This window comes from Amblyomma americanum, chromosome 10 (genome assembly GCF_052857255.1).
Source record: "Amblyomma americanum isolate KBUSLIRL-KWMA chromosome 10, ASM5285725v1, whole genome shotgun sequence".
Taxonomy (NCBI): Eukaryota; Metazoa; Arthropoda; class Arachnida; order Ixodida; family Ixodidae; genus Amblyomma; species Amblyomma americanum.
The window spans coordinates 33003382-33020152 of NC_135506.1; the positions used below are offsets into that span (position 1 = coordinate 33003382).

The 16771-nt window shown below is 50.8% G+C and overlaps 2 protein-coding genes across 2 annotated transcripts; both read right to left on the reverse strand.

Annotated features, from left to right (window-relative positions):
• Positions 1 to 348: 348 nt before the first annotated feature.
• Positions 349 to 1556, reverse strand: LOC144108177 (uncharacterized). Its single transcript, XM_077641455.1, has one exon. The coding sequence runs from the start codon at positions 1554 to 1556 to the stop codon at positions 528 to 530; it is 1029 nt and encodes a 342-aa protein (XP_077497581.1). The 3' UTR covers positions 349 to 527.
• Positions 1557 to 5964: 4408 nt separating this feature from the next.
• Positions 5965 to 14647, reverse strand: LOC144106183 (uncharacterized). Its single transcript, XM_077638921.1, has 2 exons — positions 14224 to 14647; positions 5965 to 8301 (listed from the first exon to the last, which is right to left on the reverse strand). The coding sequence occupies exons 1-2, from the start codon at positions 14515 to 14517 to the stop codon at positions 6526 to 6528; spliced, it is 2070 nt and encodes a 689-aa protein (XP_077495047.1). The 5' UTR covers positions 14518 to 14647; the 3' UTR covers positions 5965 to 6525.
• Positions 14648 to 16771: the final 2124 nt, after the last annotated feature.

Here is a 16771-nt window from a genome sequence, read left to right on the forward strand (position 1 = left end):
TTGCTGCATGGCTCTCTCCCTCCAGTTATTGTTCTCTGTAAAAATTGATTCTGTGGCTCTCTGTGGGTGTTTTTTACTATTTGTGGGGCCGGGAAGATATAAATTAGAGAATAAATTTAAATAATGAGAGAGTAAAACTTTTTCCCACCAAACCGAAGCACCACTTGTAGACAAAGTCGAATTTACATGGGGGGAGGGGGTTATTTAGATAGCCCAGATACTGCAGTCTCTATATCCCAAAGCACAGCTTCTTCTGTCTTTCCGGTCAGCTCTTCCAACTTCTCCACCAAATCAGCGCTATCTCGCAATATCCTTGCCGCATCTGCAGTTTCGGTATTAGTGCAGTCACCTGTCACAAAACTTACAGCCTGGTCTAACAAACGAGCATTCCTCTTCAGTAGCTCCTCCATCTCGTCCAAACCTTCTTGCGCATCGTCATTGCCATCCCAGGTAACCATTATACCTGTCAAAGTGTGGTTTTTCCTCAGCCCCCCGAGGATGGTTTCAGCTTCCTCTGGTCTGATCCCTCAATATTCACAGACCTCCATGTCTCTCAGAGCATCATTCACAGCTAGCAGTTCGGACAAAGACGTTGCTATTTCAGGCGTCAGCAACTCAACGTACATGGTGAAGTTAGTCACTGAACGATTCTCTTTCAGGGCGTTCAGAAGCCGCAACAACTGCTGTTCGCATCCCTCTTCTACGTGCATGAGGTTCTGCACTACCTTTAGCGTAGTGGTTCGCTTGACGACGGAGGCGACACCATCCGCGACTTCGTCGAAGCAGTTGTAGCTCGGGTAGAAGTGAAGCACGCGCAGAGTCTTGCTTGAAGCCACGGCGTCAAAGAATTCCCGCAGAAGGTCTTTGTCCACAGAGGCGGTCACGGCAACGGAAACCTGAGAATAGTTCCTGCCCTCGTGAACAAGCCTTGTAATCTGCGGCAAGAACTCTTGCTTCCACAAGACCAGCATCCTCTTGAACACGTCAGCGAAGAGGTCCTGCTCGAACAAGAACGACACCTTCTCCTCTTCCATGGAGCACGTGTCAAAAAGATCCACCAATTCCAGCGTCGAGTTAACCGAAAGCAACTTCGCTATGGTCACCACAGTCCTTGACGTGAGTGTCGATGCATCCGGCGCCAGTGTGAGCTTCTTCTGCGTGTCATTGACCTTTAGTGCTTCCGCGATCGCGACGGCCCCATCGTCACCACCGCAGGAGTAACACAGGCTCAGCTCCTGCAGGGACTTGCTCTCTCGCAAATAGCTTGCGATAGTCATGGCGAAGGCACTGGTAATCTTGTCACACCGCAAGTCTAAGATTCGTAGCATTTTGAATGCTCCAGAAAGGTCTATGATAAAATCCTCGCCTTCGCAGTTGATGCTAAGAATTTGCAGCTCTTCCAGAGACCCCCAGACTTCCAGTTTATCAAAGGCGGCTCTGAGTGCTTTTAATGAAATATCCCATATGCAGGGCTTTTTCACCGTTGTATTTGTGCTCGAGATGAGCGGAAGTTTGCGAGCATTTTCTAATGACACCTTCTCTGGGTATTCTAGCATGACGCCCCCTCGGTAGCTTGGATCAGCTTAATAATAATAATTGGTTTTTGGTGGAAAGGAAATGGCGCAGTATCTGTCTCACATATCGGCGGATCAGCTTCAGGATCGGTTTCCTTCATGGCATGGAGCCCTTGGTTCTAGAACTGTTGAACGTCCGCTTCTAGCGGCACGTAGTCTTCAATCGGCTCTTTGGACATACTTCGAGTCGCGGTGTAATTGAGTGCAGAAGTTCGTTCGTATCGATGATAGCTGCTTTGAGGTGCAGTTTCGATAATCGAAACCTTAGGTGAAGTGGTGCTTATACGAATTTCAGCAGTTTCGCTTATTTCCTCCGACTTCTCTTCATACAGCTTTCCTGTTCAGGGTATGTGAAATATTTGTGGGAGGTGTTATTGGACGGCTTCGAATGAAGTGGAGCGTTGCTTAACGCTCACCATTATTCACGCATATCGATGCGGTTCTTCATCTGTTGAGGATGGGTGTGTGTGCTGCAACAAGGCCTGGGTCCAGCCTACGGAGAGGCAGAAATGTGCGGGTATCAATGCAAACGAGCTGTATGGTTATTTACCGCAGCGGCTGCAGCACGCACGGTGTTCCCATTAAGCTCCGTCGTCCTTGCACGAACGGTTTCCGTTTAATAATAATAATAATAATAATAATAATAATAATAATAATAATAATAATAATAATAATAATAATAATAATAATAATAATAATAATAATAATAATAATAAGATAAATGGTGTTTGGGGGAAAGGAAATGGCGCAGTATCTGTCTCATGTATCGTTGGACACCTGAACCGCGCCGTAAGGGAAGGGATAAAGGAGGGAGTGAAAGAAGAAAGGAAGAAAGAGGTGTCGTAGTGGAGGGCTCCGGAATAATTTCGACCACCTGGGGATCTTAACGTGCACTGGCATCGCAGGTTTACGTTTCCCTTTTCCATTTTTGTGCGCACTCAGTTCCTTCAAGAAAGAAAGAAAAAAGCTAACAGCGACACCCAATTACCGTACGTGCTGACAACGCGATAGCTTCATAAGTTGTTGATGCCTTTACCGGAAGTGACGTCATTTCCCTTCAGCTAATGGGCGAATTTTATGACGGTGATGATGATTACGGGTTTTTATGGCGCACGGGCATCTAAGGCCAAAGAGCGCCAAGGAGAAAGGCATTTTCAATTACTCAAGGTGGGGTCAAAGATACATTTTTGCAAGCATTTCACGCCTCATAAACCGAGCACCAGGCGAGGGGAAAGCTTGTACCCATTGTATCACCGGTGGGTACCCGGCGGCACTGGGGACCGAACCCCGCAGCTCCCGCATGCGAGTAATTGGCGGATTGCATGAACAACTACGCATTTTTTTGCTTCTGATGCTATTTAAACAGTAAATTGCTGTCGTCGCCGTAGGAAACACACAAACTGCAACAAGCAGGTTTTATGGTAGATCAAGACTGCGGCGCATATGCTTCGAAAGAAAACTTTCCCCAATGCTGTAAGCCGAAAATGGCTGAAACGGCACGGGCTCAGCCACCTGGTGACAAAAATTTAGTTCCTGGGGGGAGAGCAATTGCTCTCTAGTTGCTAAATGGTCTACAGACAGTCTATAGACTTCTTATAGAATCTATTGCCTTCCAATGGACATTTCATTTTGTCTGTATAGTCTATAGAAAAAAGTCTACTAAAAGTGTATGACCATAAATCTATAGATTGCCTATATACTGTCTATAGGATTTGTATTGCCTATAGTCTGTACTCTAGGGTTTGTCAACGAAGAGCTTATAGATTCTATAGACTGAGTCCATGAACAGTCAACAGACTGTGCAAAAATTTTTGTTATGGTCTTGTTGACCCTTACAAAAATTACGCGCAGACGTCTGCGCACCTATAGTCATATACACAGCGCATTCAGATGGAGCGTAATCACGTTTCAGTGTTTGCGAAACTGTCTTCGTAGATTACCAGTCTCTATTAATTTGCCTATCCTATTTTTTTTCCACCCCAACTTTTATGCCTCCAAAAAGGAAACACCCTATCGAATGTGCTCGAGTCACATTCTGTACTGCGTCCAATTTCAGTGCTGCTTCTTCAATTGGCTTGTCAAACGAGACCACGGCCTCACAAATGGATAAAGAACAGCCGCAGCGTAGCACAATAAGCTTTACCAAACGACCGTTGTCAATCAGTCTCCTTTTTCTCTCCTCTGCCGCCTGTTTTGATTTTTGAAGCTGACAGGCACAGTAATCAGTGTTGCGCGCACCTTATCTCGCTAATTACTTCTGCTGAAAGACTATAGCTCACAGGCCTCTAGGTCTGCAAATGAGTACACGTGTCATTACGGTAGGCCCCACCCCATCCCTCCCTCGACAATTATCATCAGGCATTTTGGAAGCGGCTCCAAACACGCACCTTCCCCTCCCCTTATACACGCTCGCGCTATCACCAAGTCCACACAAACCCCTCCTGTACCCTCTGCCACCACCCCAAAGCCACTCTCGATCATATTCTTTTCCTCTGCCCGGCGGATCCTCCCCCGCGGGGCCTGGAGCACCTTACCACTAGGGAGGCTTGGGAGACCCTACTGCGCTCCGAGGACCCGGCCAAGAAAGCCATCGCCACAGGCCGGGCTGCCAGCGTCATGAGCCTCCGGGACATGAACGTTTGAGTGCAGCGGGGCCGTGCGGGGGCCCAAGGCCCTGTGCGTCCTAAACTCCCCTGTATGTAATAAAGTTTACACCACCACCACCCGCATCGCGAGCGAAGTGTATATTGGATCCATCTGACTTCAAAGCATTGTTCGAAGCTGAGGTCGCTGTTGACTACCGGTGGGACCAGCCTTGTGTTAAGTCTAGCAGCAATTACTGCACCGTAGCAACGCACTAAATAGTAATTATTCATAGCTGTGCGAACTAGCCTAGCACACAAGCGTTGGTGGAGTAAAAAATGCGTAATACAGTACTAAGGAGGCGGCTGCAAAACAATGAGATAACGACAAGAAATTTAGTCATCATAATGCACACTCTATATATGTTTCATGGGGACCAAAATCTTGGGAATAAAACGCTTTGACAACAACGACATTTGCAGTCCGCTTCTGCAGGTTCATGAGCCGTCTTTTATGTTATATTCAAGTTTCGCGCTCCTCAAACCCTTCCTCCCATACCAGCGTTCTGGTTTATGATTTTAACATCCCAAAGCGACTCAGGCTAAGAGGGACGCTCTAGTGAAGGGCTCCGGAAATTTCGACCACGCGGAATTCTTCAACGCGCCCATAGTAGCGTTCGTTTGTATTACTTTTTATTTGTAATACCGTCCCTGAACAACGCACGCGTAAGTTCGAAACATGACATGACGCTGACCATAGCAGAGAGAACTTGATTCATATTCTTCACTGTATTTCGGTACAGTACTAAACTATAGATGGTATGGTGACATCAGACGCGACACCTGTCCGTAGTTAGTGTTTAGCGCGCTAAATAAAGCGTTGAAGGAAATACTAAGCATTTCATCCTTCACAACCGCGCAGTGCGCGATGCTTATATGCATTGAGTAGACATTGTTCATTCACTAGCTCTTTACTCCATGAGCTTACCGACGCAGGACGGGGGAGATATTGATCTCAAATTTTCTGTGTTTATCTTTAAAGGCAGCCGTAGTCGTTGCTAGGAATTCTTGTGAAACAAAAACAGTATTCAGCAGGCAGTGTGAGAACTCAAAACGTTCTACAAGCATGAGAATGCGTGGTCCTTAGTCAATGCCGTGCCGGGGTATGTGCCATTCGTACCCAGCAATTCTGGACAAAACCATTTCTCAGCGGGAAACCTTTCATGAACGCAATTTTTTTTTTCATATAATGGAAGATTTCATTATGACAGTCACTATATCCGCAGATCACCCGGCGGCAGTCTTGTATTTCTTTATTATCGTTTTTGCTATCGTCAAAAGCACTTAGTTGGCTTTCTATGGCAGTCTAACTATTCTATGCGATCGATGGAATCAGTTTAAAAGGTTTTGCTGCATATCAGAAGACTGGACCGTTACCTTCAATATTTCCCTGACAGTGTCTTAAAATTTTCCTGTTTTTAAAATTTTTGTCCCAGAATTTTGCACTAGTCTACAGAGGGCAACAACAACAATGGAATGGTAGGAGTGCAACAATGAATTACCACACTACTGCGGTCACGAACGACGCCCGAGATATCGGAACTAGTCGCCAGTATATATAGACATGAAGCGCCCCGAACAAAGGGGGGCGATTATTATCGAGAGACCAGCGCGTAGCTTTCCAGAACAATCTTTCCAGGAATACGCAGAACATTGAAAGGAAAAGGCAGACACACGTTAAGCACACACCAAGTTGAAGAATTTATTCAACGCAGAAAACTTAGTTCACAGGAAACCAGTTTGCAGTGCATTGCGCGTGTTAGATGCTTTTCTGAGTGCCCACTTTGCCGGAACATTTTGTAATGCAAATAAAAGCTTTGCTTTCTTGTGCAATACTTGCGCTACTCACTTATGAGAATGGTGATAATAAATGAATTCTCTTCCCTAATGTATCGACTGCTGAACGCCATTAGGCTACTGCGTCACAATTTCTTCCTGCCCACGACAGCGGCGGAAACTCGGGTACTTATACACATGTGAGCCACATTGGAATAAACGTACGCGCCAATTACGTCGTGGTCATATGCAACCACCACCTCAGCCATAACATGTATCCCGGATGTCCTGGATGGCTGCATAACCATACTAAGGTGTTTTTTACTACCCCTGAGGAACCTTTACCCTTATACAATGAATTTGACTGGTTCTGATGTTGAACATTTGCAGCAGCAGCCGAGAAGAAAGCAGCAGCAAGCCGAGGAAATATTACACTTAACAATGACTGCAGGCTAGACGCGCGGCTTTGTCGCCTAAAAAAACGATGCAAGTAATGAGCTTGCCTCTTAAAGTTCAGGTTAGCCACCGGAAAACTAATTCCAAACGGCTACTTCCAAATTCAGCACGCCGCCCTGAAAGAAGCCAGACTCCAACTCCGAAAGGGGCGCGCAAAAGCGCATCCAAAATCCAGGAAGAACAGACTCCAAGATCGACGTGCTTTCCCTTGCCAAAGAGCGATTTAGAGAGGCGCACGGGTGGAGTACAACCACCTGTGACACCTCCGGCGGCGAGACACCTTCCAGAGTGCCGCCCCACTTGATGAGCACTTCCAGGTTGCCAGCCGACTCGAGCGTGCCGAGAGCCACGGTGAAGTACACATCCCGCCGGTGCCACCACGTGCCAGCGGCGATCAGGTTGAGGTCAAACTGACCGCGCTTGAACAGCTGGTCGGAGCCCCTGAAGCTGAAGCGGTAAGCCTGCGGGACAGGAGGCCGCCCCCGTGGGATCGGCCACACCTTGTCGTCGATGGTCTCGTTTAATCCTAGAGGGAGGAGCTCATAGCGAGCCACCGAAGACGCGGGACGGGGGATTCCCGAGCGCAGGTCTTCCAGATAACGCAGGGCGTCGCAGGCCAAGACTTCCAACTTGCGGAGGATATGCTTCTTCTCCAAGTGCCACGGCATAAACTTTGCGCCTGCTGCAGCTTCTTCTGAAGCCTTGACCTCTCCTGGCGTCCCGGTATCTGTTAGGATGCCGGCATCTCCTACGATCCCGGTATCGCCCAGGACCCCGGTATCACCTACGGTCCCGGTATCGCCTATGGGCCCGGCATCTATTAGGATCCCGGTATCTCCCAGGGTACCGGTATCTCCTAGAGTCCCGGTATCTCTTAGGATCTCGGCATCTTCCAGGGTCCCGGTATCTCCTGGGATCTCGGTACCTCCTGTGATCTTGGTACCTCCCGGGGCCTCGCTCTCTTGCAGGGTGCCGATATCTTCTGACGCCTCCGTCTCTTGCAGGGTGCCGATATCTCCAGGGGCCTCGGTCTTTTGCAGGGTCCCGGTATCTCTTGCGGCCTCCGTCGCTTGCAGGGTGCCGATATCTTCCGGGGCCTCGGTCTCTTGCAGGGTGCCGATATCTCCTGAGGCCTTGATTTCACCTCGAGTCTCGTTCTCTTGCAGAGTCCCGATATCTCCTGAGGCCTCGGTCTCTGGCAGGGTCGCGATATCTCCTGAGGCCTTGATTTCACCCGGGGTCTCGGTCTCTCCAAAGGTGCTTATATCCCCTGAGGTCTCGACATCTGGCATCTCGGTCTCCCCCTTCAAGCTGTCCATCGTTTCTGTGCTTCCGGGCTCTGCTGGTATCCAAGCAGCCTCCGTCGCTGCGGCGCTCACGTTTGCAGATTCCTCTGGGGGCTCATCGGTGCTAACGTTCTCTTCATCAGACTCATCACCTTTGCCTGGAACTGACGCTTTCTCCGAAGACGCCGCCAGCTCGTCTCGGACCTTCAGCTTGGTCTCTCGAAGCGCGCAGGACACCTCCTGGAGCTGCAAACCGAGGCTCTGCGCCGCGTGCATCAATTCGCTCATCTGGTTCTGGAGAGCCGGTAGCTGCCCTCCGAAAGGATCCTTTGCGAGTGGCTCCGATTCCGCCGCGGCACCTTTCTCCGCTGAATTGGCAGCTTTTGCAGAGGGTGCACGACGACCGCACCCGGCCATGTAGTGCTTGGGCAGGTCTCTGTGTAGGACGCTCGTGCCGCAGCCCGGGCAGGAAACATGGTGGCACTTGCAGAACTGCTCGTAGTGTCGCACCAGATCCGACAGCCGGCCCACGAACTTGCAACCGTGCGTGTAGTTCCAGCAGTAAGCCTGAAAAAAAAACGGCGCATAATTCAGTGTCCGATCGAACAACAGCGACAGTGTGACCGGTGAAGTGACCGCAGTAAAACACGTCCAGTACACCCACAGAGGGAGCACGACGGGCACTACGTGGCTTTCAAGCTGAACTACCGCGCTGTGGCGGTTACAAGGCATGGTGCATGTGCGGCCAATGCGTGTATGTTTAGCGCTCCCTGACCTTTAGTTGAGAAACTACAACCTTTGAAGTTAACGGATAGGAAGAGCGAGCGTGATCTAAGCAACACATTCGAGCTAGTGGCCATCATTAACTGGGCAAAGGAATGCTGGGCAAAGGCATGTCCTACTGAACTTCGCTTAAGCCTGCCTTGCTCCAGGTGCAGCCATTTAATCCCCTAAACTTCTTAACCTCTTTTTCAGGGTAACGGCTCAGAAGACGGGGACATATAACTAACTCGCCCGTTTAACAATAGCATTGTACTTCTCATATGCCCACCTCACCCTTAACGCCTATGCCTACGTTTTCCTTCTTTTTCAAATCCCTCAGTTACTCTAGAGGACCATTGATTATATTCCCTTCGCATTACACGCCCTGCCTACAGCCCCCTTTTTAGCTTCTTTATTTCAGCTAGAATGTCATTCACACGCGTTTTCTGGCTGATGTACCCTATCCCTGTCTCTTAATGTTACCCTTGTCATCCTCCTTTCCATAGCTCGCTGCTCTGTCCTCAATTTAATTTCAAGCTTTTCAGCTGCACTTTCATTTTATGCCTCATAGGTGAATTAGTGTTATCCGATTGAAAATTAAAATAAAATTTCATGCGTGGGGACTGAACTGCGAAGGAAAGATAAGCAGCGGCGTCAATTAAGGAAGCAGATTCGATTCCGAGGGAAGAAGTATGTAGGAGAGGACGGTAAATTGAGTGATCTGGAGAGATATTAGATGAGGTTAGGAAACCTCCGAGGATACGCAAAAACGTCATTATGTACAGCGATATCAGTGCGCGTTAACGAAACCCTAGAGGTCAAAATTAATACCAGGCGGCTATCTACTCAAGACATGCCTCCTCCATGAATCTCTGTCCCTTGGAAACAAATTGTAGATTGTAGGGTTTAATATCCCGAAGCAGTGAGGGAGAGACAGTCGTGAGTTATGCCTTGTGGAGGATTCGCGAGGGAGCGAATGCACTCGTTCAGCTAGATGACGCAGGCTTACGGAGCCTCGTGCCAGCTCTACCCACAGCCCCACCCCTCCATAGATAACCCGCCGCGGTAGCTCAGTGGTTAGGGCGCTCGGCTACTGACCCAGAGTTCCCGGGCTCGAACCCGTCCGCGGCGGCTGCGTTTTTATGGAGACAAAACGCTAAGGCGCCCGTGTGCTGTGCGATGTCAGTGCACATTAAAAATCGCCAGGTGGTCGAAATAATTCCGGAGCCTTCCACTACGGCACCTCTTTCTTCCTTTTTTCTTTCACTCCCTCCTTCATCCATTCCCTTACGGCGCAGTTCAGGTGTCCGCCGATATATGAGGCAGATACTACGCCATTTCCTTTCCCCAAAAACCAATTATTGTTATTATTAGATAACAAATGCGCAACACTCTGGCGCAGACTACAGAGCACACAATACCTCACCCCTGACCCTAGCCCACTTTCATCACTCCTTCCCCACTTCTGCCTGCACCTTGTGGCCAGAACTCTTCGCCTCTTCTTCCACATCCTCTCCCTCTGCCCCGCGGACCCTCCCCCGCGCGGCCTAGAGGACCTCAAGACCTGGGAGGACTGAGAGACCCTGCTGCGCTCGGAAGGCCCGGCCGTGTAGACTATCGCCACCTGCCGGGCTGCCAGTGTTATGGACCTTAAGGACATAAACACTTGAGTGCAGTGGTGTCGTGCGGGGACCCATAAATTCCTCTCCACCAATAAAGTTTCTCTCTCTCTTTTGAAGGGCTACGAGTCAAGTAAGGGCACCTGGAGTGCTGTGCGCCGACATCGCACAGCACAGGGACGCATTTTAGTGCGAAAGCAGTAACCCGGAGGTTCAGATCCTAGCAAAATCGTCGCCTTGTCCGGCCGGGAGCACGAGCCTAGCGCCTGGCCTGGCCTAGCGCGTACGCTCCGGGAACCGGCACTGCTAGTGCAATGGCACCTTCTATGTGGCAAAAATCTGGCGGTTATGACCCTAGAGCGCCATGCCTTCGCACTGTACACAAATGTTATAAACATTCTCTCCCATTTTTTGCTTTCTCTCCTATCCACATCTCGATCTTTAGACGCTCGGCGACTGAGTGCGCGTTAAAGATACCCAGGTGGTCGAAATTATTCCGGAGCCCACCACTACACGGCACCTCTTCCTTTCTTTCTTCTTTCCCTCCCTCCTTTATCCGTTCCCTTACGGCGCGGTTCAGGTGTCCGCCGATATGTGAGACAGATGCTGCGCCACTTTCTTTCCTTAAAAGCACTAATTCGCTTTTTGGACTGTTTTGCGTCATTCCACTTCACTCCTCCACTCAACACGCTCAATGACGGGTGCTAGTGACGGCTCGGGCGAGGTGCCGAAGCTGTGCGGAAGCCATCCACGTTAAAAACAATTAATGTAGCTTAGCTGAGCTAATCCAGGATATATAAAGCGAAAGATGTCGGCGTTCACTGTGTTCATTGACGTTGGCGTTGACAATGTTCTAGACGGCGATGGCTTTGAGGAAAGGAAAGGCGAACAATTGGCCCCCCCGGATATGCGGACGCCTCATTCGTGTTTTGGTACATGTGGCGGTGGTGAGAGAGCGAGATGTGGCCAGAGTGCATTAGCGCTGCATGCCACCTCCCAGGGTGGTAGGGAGGGCGCGCTGCCTATCCAGTGTTCGGAACGCAATCAAAGCAGGCTTTTGCAGTTGAACACCAAGCCACGTATATGGAAGCGAGATTGAGGTTTCCACTGAACCACGGAGCCGGTTTTCACCTTTCCTTCCGTGAAAATGAACGTCCCTTGCAAAGTTGTCAACTCCAAAGAACTCTATGAACGCCGTCGGCTCACTTGTTTTGTTTGGTTTTTGAGGAAAGGAAATGGAACAGTAACCGTCTCACACATCTCGGTGGACACCCCAACCGCGCCGTAAATGAGGGAGAGAAAGAAGAAAGACAGCGGGGGAACACCTGTGCCAGGGTGGTACTAGTGGCGCATGCGCAGCAGTCACTAGGGGGCGAGAGAGAGAGAGAAAGAGTCGGCGGCGGCCACCTGCGCCGTGCGTGACGTCACTCGTGCTCCGACATACGCCGGCTCGTGCGAAGCGCGGTGTTGACTAGCGTAGTGAAGCTTTTCGCTTCAAAACACCGCCACAACACGTACAATCCTGTGCAGGAAACAGTCCCCAAGTTTTAACACGTTGCGTTTCAGGACGCGCCCTATTTCTGTGGATAGGGCGCTCGGCGACTGGGTCAGAGTTTCCGGGTTCAAACCCGGCCGCGGCGGCAGCATTTCGATGGAGGCAAAACGCTAAGGCGTCCGTGTGCTGTGCGATGTCAGTGCACGCTAAAGATCCCCAGGTGGTCGAAATTATTCCGGAGCTCTCCACTACGGCACCTCTTTCTTTCTTCTATCCCTCCCCCTTCAGTTACTGCACGGTTCGGGTGTCGGCCGAAATGCGAGACAATTACTGCGCCATTTCCTTTCCTCAAAAAAAACCTGCGAGACAATTACTGCGTCATTTTCTTTCCTCAAAAAGTCAACTTTTTGCGAGCATCCCATTTCTGGCCGAGCGAAACCAGTGCGCGCATTGCGTTCGTAACCGATGCCGAACGCAGGCGCTAATAAGCAACACCAGAGAGGACGCTATCATCGTTCAGCGCCGCGTTCGTCTCATACCAAGCACATAATTGCATTAGCGCAGACCAAGCGGCTGCCGACAGCAGCTTGCATCACTGCTGATAGCACACATCGTCAATGCAAGCCGACACCGAACCTTCAGCTACAGCCTTCCTACAGAGCGTTCGCTTCAGCGCAGCCACTTAGTAGCGTTCCCCCTTGGCTGGACGCCGATAATGAGTAAGGGTTCAGGGGTTCCCCCGCAACCTCGTTTCAAGTCGTCAATCTCGGCGGTCACGGAACGCGAGCACATCTCCACGCCACTAAAAAGCGCGTCCCTCTTATGACGCACATTCGAGATGTCCGCTGCTCTCGGAACAGTCTACTCGCGTTCCTTTTCCAACGGAACGTCCACAGCATATTCCCCTGCTTGAGCTCACCAATCAGCGCGGTTCCACGGCTTATCGCGTCTTATCATCTACTCTGCTTAATTCTCACCTCCCCTCAGCATCACAAAGCTTGCAATAAGCAATCGATCCGCTCCATATAGCCTAGTAAAAAAGTGGCAGTGACTTCGCTCGGCTATGCCAGGATACATGTAGCGAAAGAAAGTGTGAAACTCCCCGGTTGGCCTTGTTCACATATTCCACAACGGTTGAAACACAGGCATAAACGTCCAGTATGACCTGTAGGTCCATGTTTGATTTCAGCACCGAGGCTATCCAAGGATTGAAGGGATCGAGTCACTCTTACGCCTATTCTCTATCCTAACGGCATGTTGTTCTTCGGTTTCTTAATCCCGCCGCTGAAGTCTCTTGGTCGCATTCCATCGTTCATCACGGGCCGTCTTCAGTGAAGCAGGACTCAGGTCTCTCCTCCGGCTGCTGTCGCTGCTGCTAGCGGTCGTGACACCGAACGTTAAACGTGCCTGTCTCGCGGCGGCATATTCACGGCGGCGTTTAGCCAGTCGTTCGGCGCGCTGTTCTTCTGTTTCCTGGGCGATTAATTTCCTCTTCATCTCGTTCCGCTGTCGATTCCAGGCCTCCTCCAAATTATCAGAATTGTCGCCGTCCATACTGTCGCCTCAGCTGTGGTTGCGGCGCACGCCAGCTCTCATTTTCAGTCCTCCGACATCTTATCGCGCATGCGACGCAGCTGTCGAAGCGAGCGAAGGCAAGCGCAACGACGAGGAACGCCGTGTCACGTCCTACGAAACGGCGGCGGCGGCGAGCGGCGCGGTGTGACATCATGCCAGATGGCGTGGCGAGCGCGCGAAGCATAGGGTGCCAGGGTGCCTCGATGCGCGCGCCCCCGCTTAGCGAAGCACAGTAACCTTCCGCGGCGAGGCGCGCGTTGTTACGTCACGTGCCTCGATGGAGTACGGCCACGGCGAAATCGCGAATTTGCGGCCAATAAAGCTTTCGCTTTAAAATTGAAGGACGCCTGAGCTCGAAGAGTGGGACGCGACAGCGTAATGCAGCGTTGCCAAGGGATCCACGGACGGTCATCGCCCGTTCGGCGCGACGCCTTGCCCGTTGGACAATCTAAGGAAAGGAAATGACGCCCGTTTCACATATCTCGGTGGACACCCGAACGCGCCGTAAGGGAAGAAAAAAATGGTTTTTGAGAAAAGGAAATGGCGCAGTAACTGTCTCACATATCTCGATGGACACCCAAACTGCTCCGTTAGGGAAGCAGTATTTCCGACGCGCGGTGCCTACAACTACTACGACGACGACGCCGACGGCTTTTGGACCGAGCGAGCTGTACACGCTGTCGCGTAAAACGGCTAAGCTGTGACGACTAACTTGGTCACGCTAACTTATGCTGATGATCCCCGCGCCAGCATTTTATGACGAGAAGATGGTTGGTTTATGGGCAGTTTAGTGTCCCAAAGAGACTCAGACTATGAGGGACGCCGTAGTGAAGAGCTCCGGAAATTCAGACCACCTGGGGCTCTTTACCGAGCACTGACATCGCACAGTACACGGGTTTCTCTCTAGAATTTCACTTCCAACGAAATTCGACCACCGCGGCCGGGATCGATCCCGCGTCTTCCTGGTCAGCAGCCGAGCGCCATAACCACTGAGCCATCGCAGCGGCTTCTGACGAGAACAGAACAGCGCCCACTCACCTTCAGGTTCCGCGCTTTCCTCAATGGCAGCGTCATCGATTGCAACTCGTCTCTGACGAACGATTCGCCCTCCAGCGGGCACGATCCCTCGACGTTCGTTTTAAAGCTGCCGGCCAGACAGGAGTCGCACAGCACGTGCGAGCAGGGCAGCAGCACCGTGGCGTTCGGAATCGCCTGGCAAAGGCAGCAGACATGCGGATGCAGCAGTTCCTCAGCGAAACGCGTCGGTCGCCAGTTGACGCCGGTGTACGAGGCACCCACACGCCGTGTCATGGCTCGCGCAGGATTCACCATGTCGCTCCTTGAATCGTGACGCCAAAACACACACTCGAACTGCTTCTTTCCTCCAACAAACGGGTTATGAGCAATGAAATCAGCAACGAGTCTTAATTCGCGAACGAACGTTAGCGTGGCTGGTGATGATCACGATGACGATGAGAGTGCTGATGCAGGCCTACTACCAGTGATATCCGCTAGGGGCTGGATGGCGCATCAGGCGCTAGAGCATGGACGAAGGAAAGAAAAGATGAGAGGCGGTTACATCGGATTTTTTGAAAACGGCTCCCGCCTACGTCCCCCTTATGGCGCGTTCACACTTGGAAATTCGACGGTGAGAGGGAGCGGAATCCGCGGCCGCCGAAATGCTGTCTCATTCTCACTTCCCGGCCACCGCGTCGTCGCTGATCGTCTGTGTGTCGTCTGCTCACGGCGTACACAGAGGTGGCAAGAGGTTAATCGATGCTGTCTACATACGAAAACCGTATGCACGCTTGCGTACGCTAAATGCAGCTATTTTGTCGGACGTTACGCCGTTTCTTAACATTCTCGCTTTTTAAACGCCTAGTGGCGCCATCTGGTGGTTGGGAGAGGAATCATTGTTGTCAACAAACCGACGCCCCTCTTATGCCTAAAAAGGGAAGAATCGTCACCCGAAATAAAAATTAAAGCAAATTTATCGCTCAAACGTTTTCTTATGGGCGAGATAAGACAAAGCGAAAGACCGCTGGCTCTTTTATGGCCAGCGAACGCACTGAAAAAGGCAGTAACAGCGACGAATTCAGTCCGAAGCGAGACGTCCTGCATCGAAGGGCGCCGCCATGTTTGTCGCTGCGGGTACTCGCCTTCCTATTGGATGACGAGATTCGGCGGATTTTTTTCCGGAGGCAGAATTCGGTCCTGGACCGATCGGCCTTTCCGCTGGGTATTTCGGCGGAATCTTCGCCGCGGCAGCGGATTCCGCTCGCTCTCGCCGCCGAAAGTCCAAGTGTGAACGCGCCATTACTTGGCCGCCTCAGCGCGCTCGCGCATGCGCAGCAGACACTGCAGCAGACGACGCCGCTGCGCCCTGCGTTACTACGCGCCGTCGGCCAAAAACTTCCAGTAGTCTTTGCGAAAACACATGACTTCCGACACACTTTTTACGTGCAGCTCGTATAGCGAGGGCCTCTTCTGGCGCTAGAGTAACTTGTCCAGCGACTCTATCAGGCGACCAAAAGTGAAGCGGTGGGGCCTTGAAGCCACCAAAACCAAGCGAGTAAGCTGTCTCGTCCCGGAAGTCAGCCTTAAAGAGTGAACGAAATCAGACATTAGCACTGTTTTTCAGTTTCTGTTTCTCACTTGACATTTCGTCTTTTCGTCTTTCTGTACTTTTTCCACGACAATGCTATCGTTCTGACCCGTCAACTGCACAATGAGACTAGCAAAGTCTTCGGGAAAGATGTTTCAGAAAGAAGACTGCGTTTCATCTCAATGGGACGATACTAGAAGACGACGGTTCGTCACTACACACGGCACGTACGAAACATTTAGGTACGGAACCTTGTTTGCTCAGCTCTCTGTCGTGCAGCGGCGCTAGCGTCGCCAGCGCTGTGCTTTACTTATACGCGTTCCCGCACTCGTAGCTAAAGTTCAATAGGGATAAATTTAAGAGGGGATATGTGGAAACACCCGCCGCGGTGGCTCAGTGGTTAGCGCGCTCGACTACTGATCCGGAGTTCCCGGGTTCGAACCCGACCCCGGCGGCTGCGTTTTTATGGAGGAAAAACGCTAAGGCGCCCGTGTGATGTGCGATGTCAGTGCACGTTAAAGATCCCCAGGTGGTCGAAATTATTCCGGAGCCTCCACTACGGCACCTCTTCTTCCTTTCTTCTTTCACTCCCTCCTTTATCCCTTCCCTTACGGCGCGGATCAGGTGTCCGCCGATGTATGAGACAGATACTGCGCCATTTCCTTTCCCCCAAAACCAATTATTATTATTATTATTATTATTATTATTATTATTATTATTATTATTATTATTATTATTATTATTATAGGTGGAAACCTCCTACAAGCAACAGACTGGTTATCGCTTGAACCACAGGGAGAGCGCGGCTGAAACCTGATGGGGTGCCAACGGTGTTCTCGTTCTCAAAAGCAGTACCATACAAAATGTATGGTACTGCTTTTCCAACTGAGTGTATCGAGAACTGGGGCTATATTACGCAGCTGTGACAAATTCTGTCACAAGTCATTGACAGTGACGTCAAAATGACGTCACGATGAGACG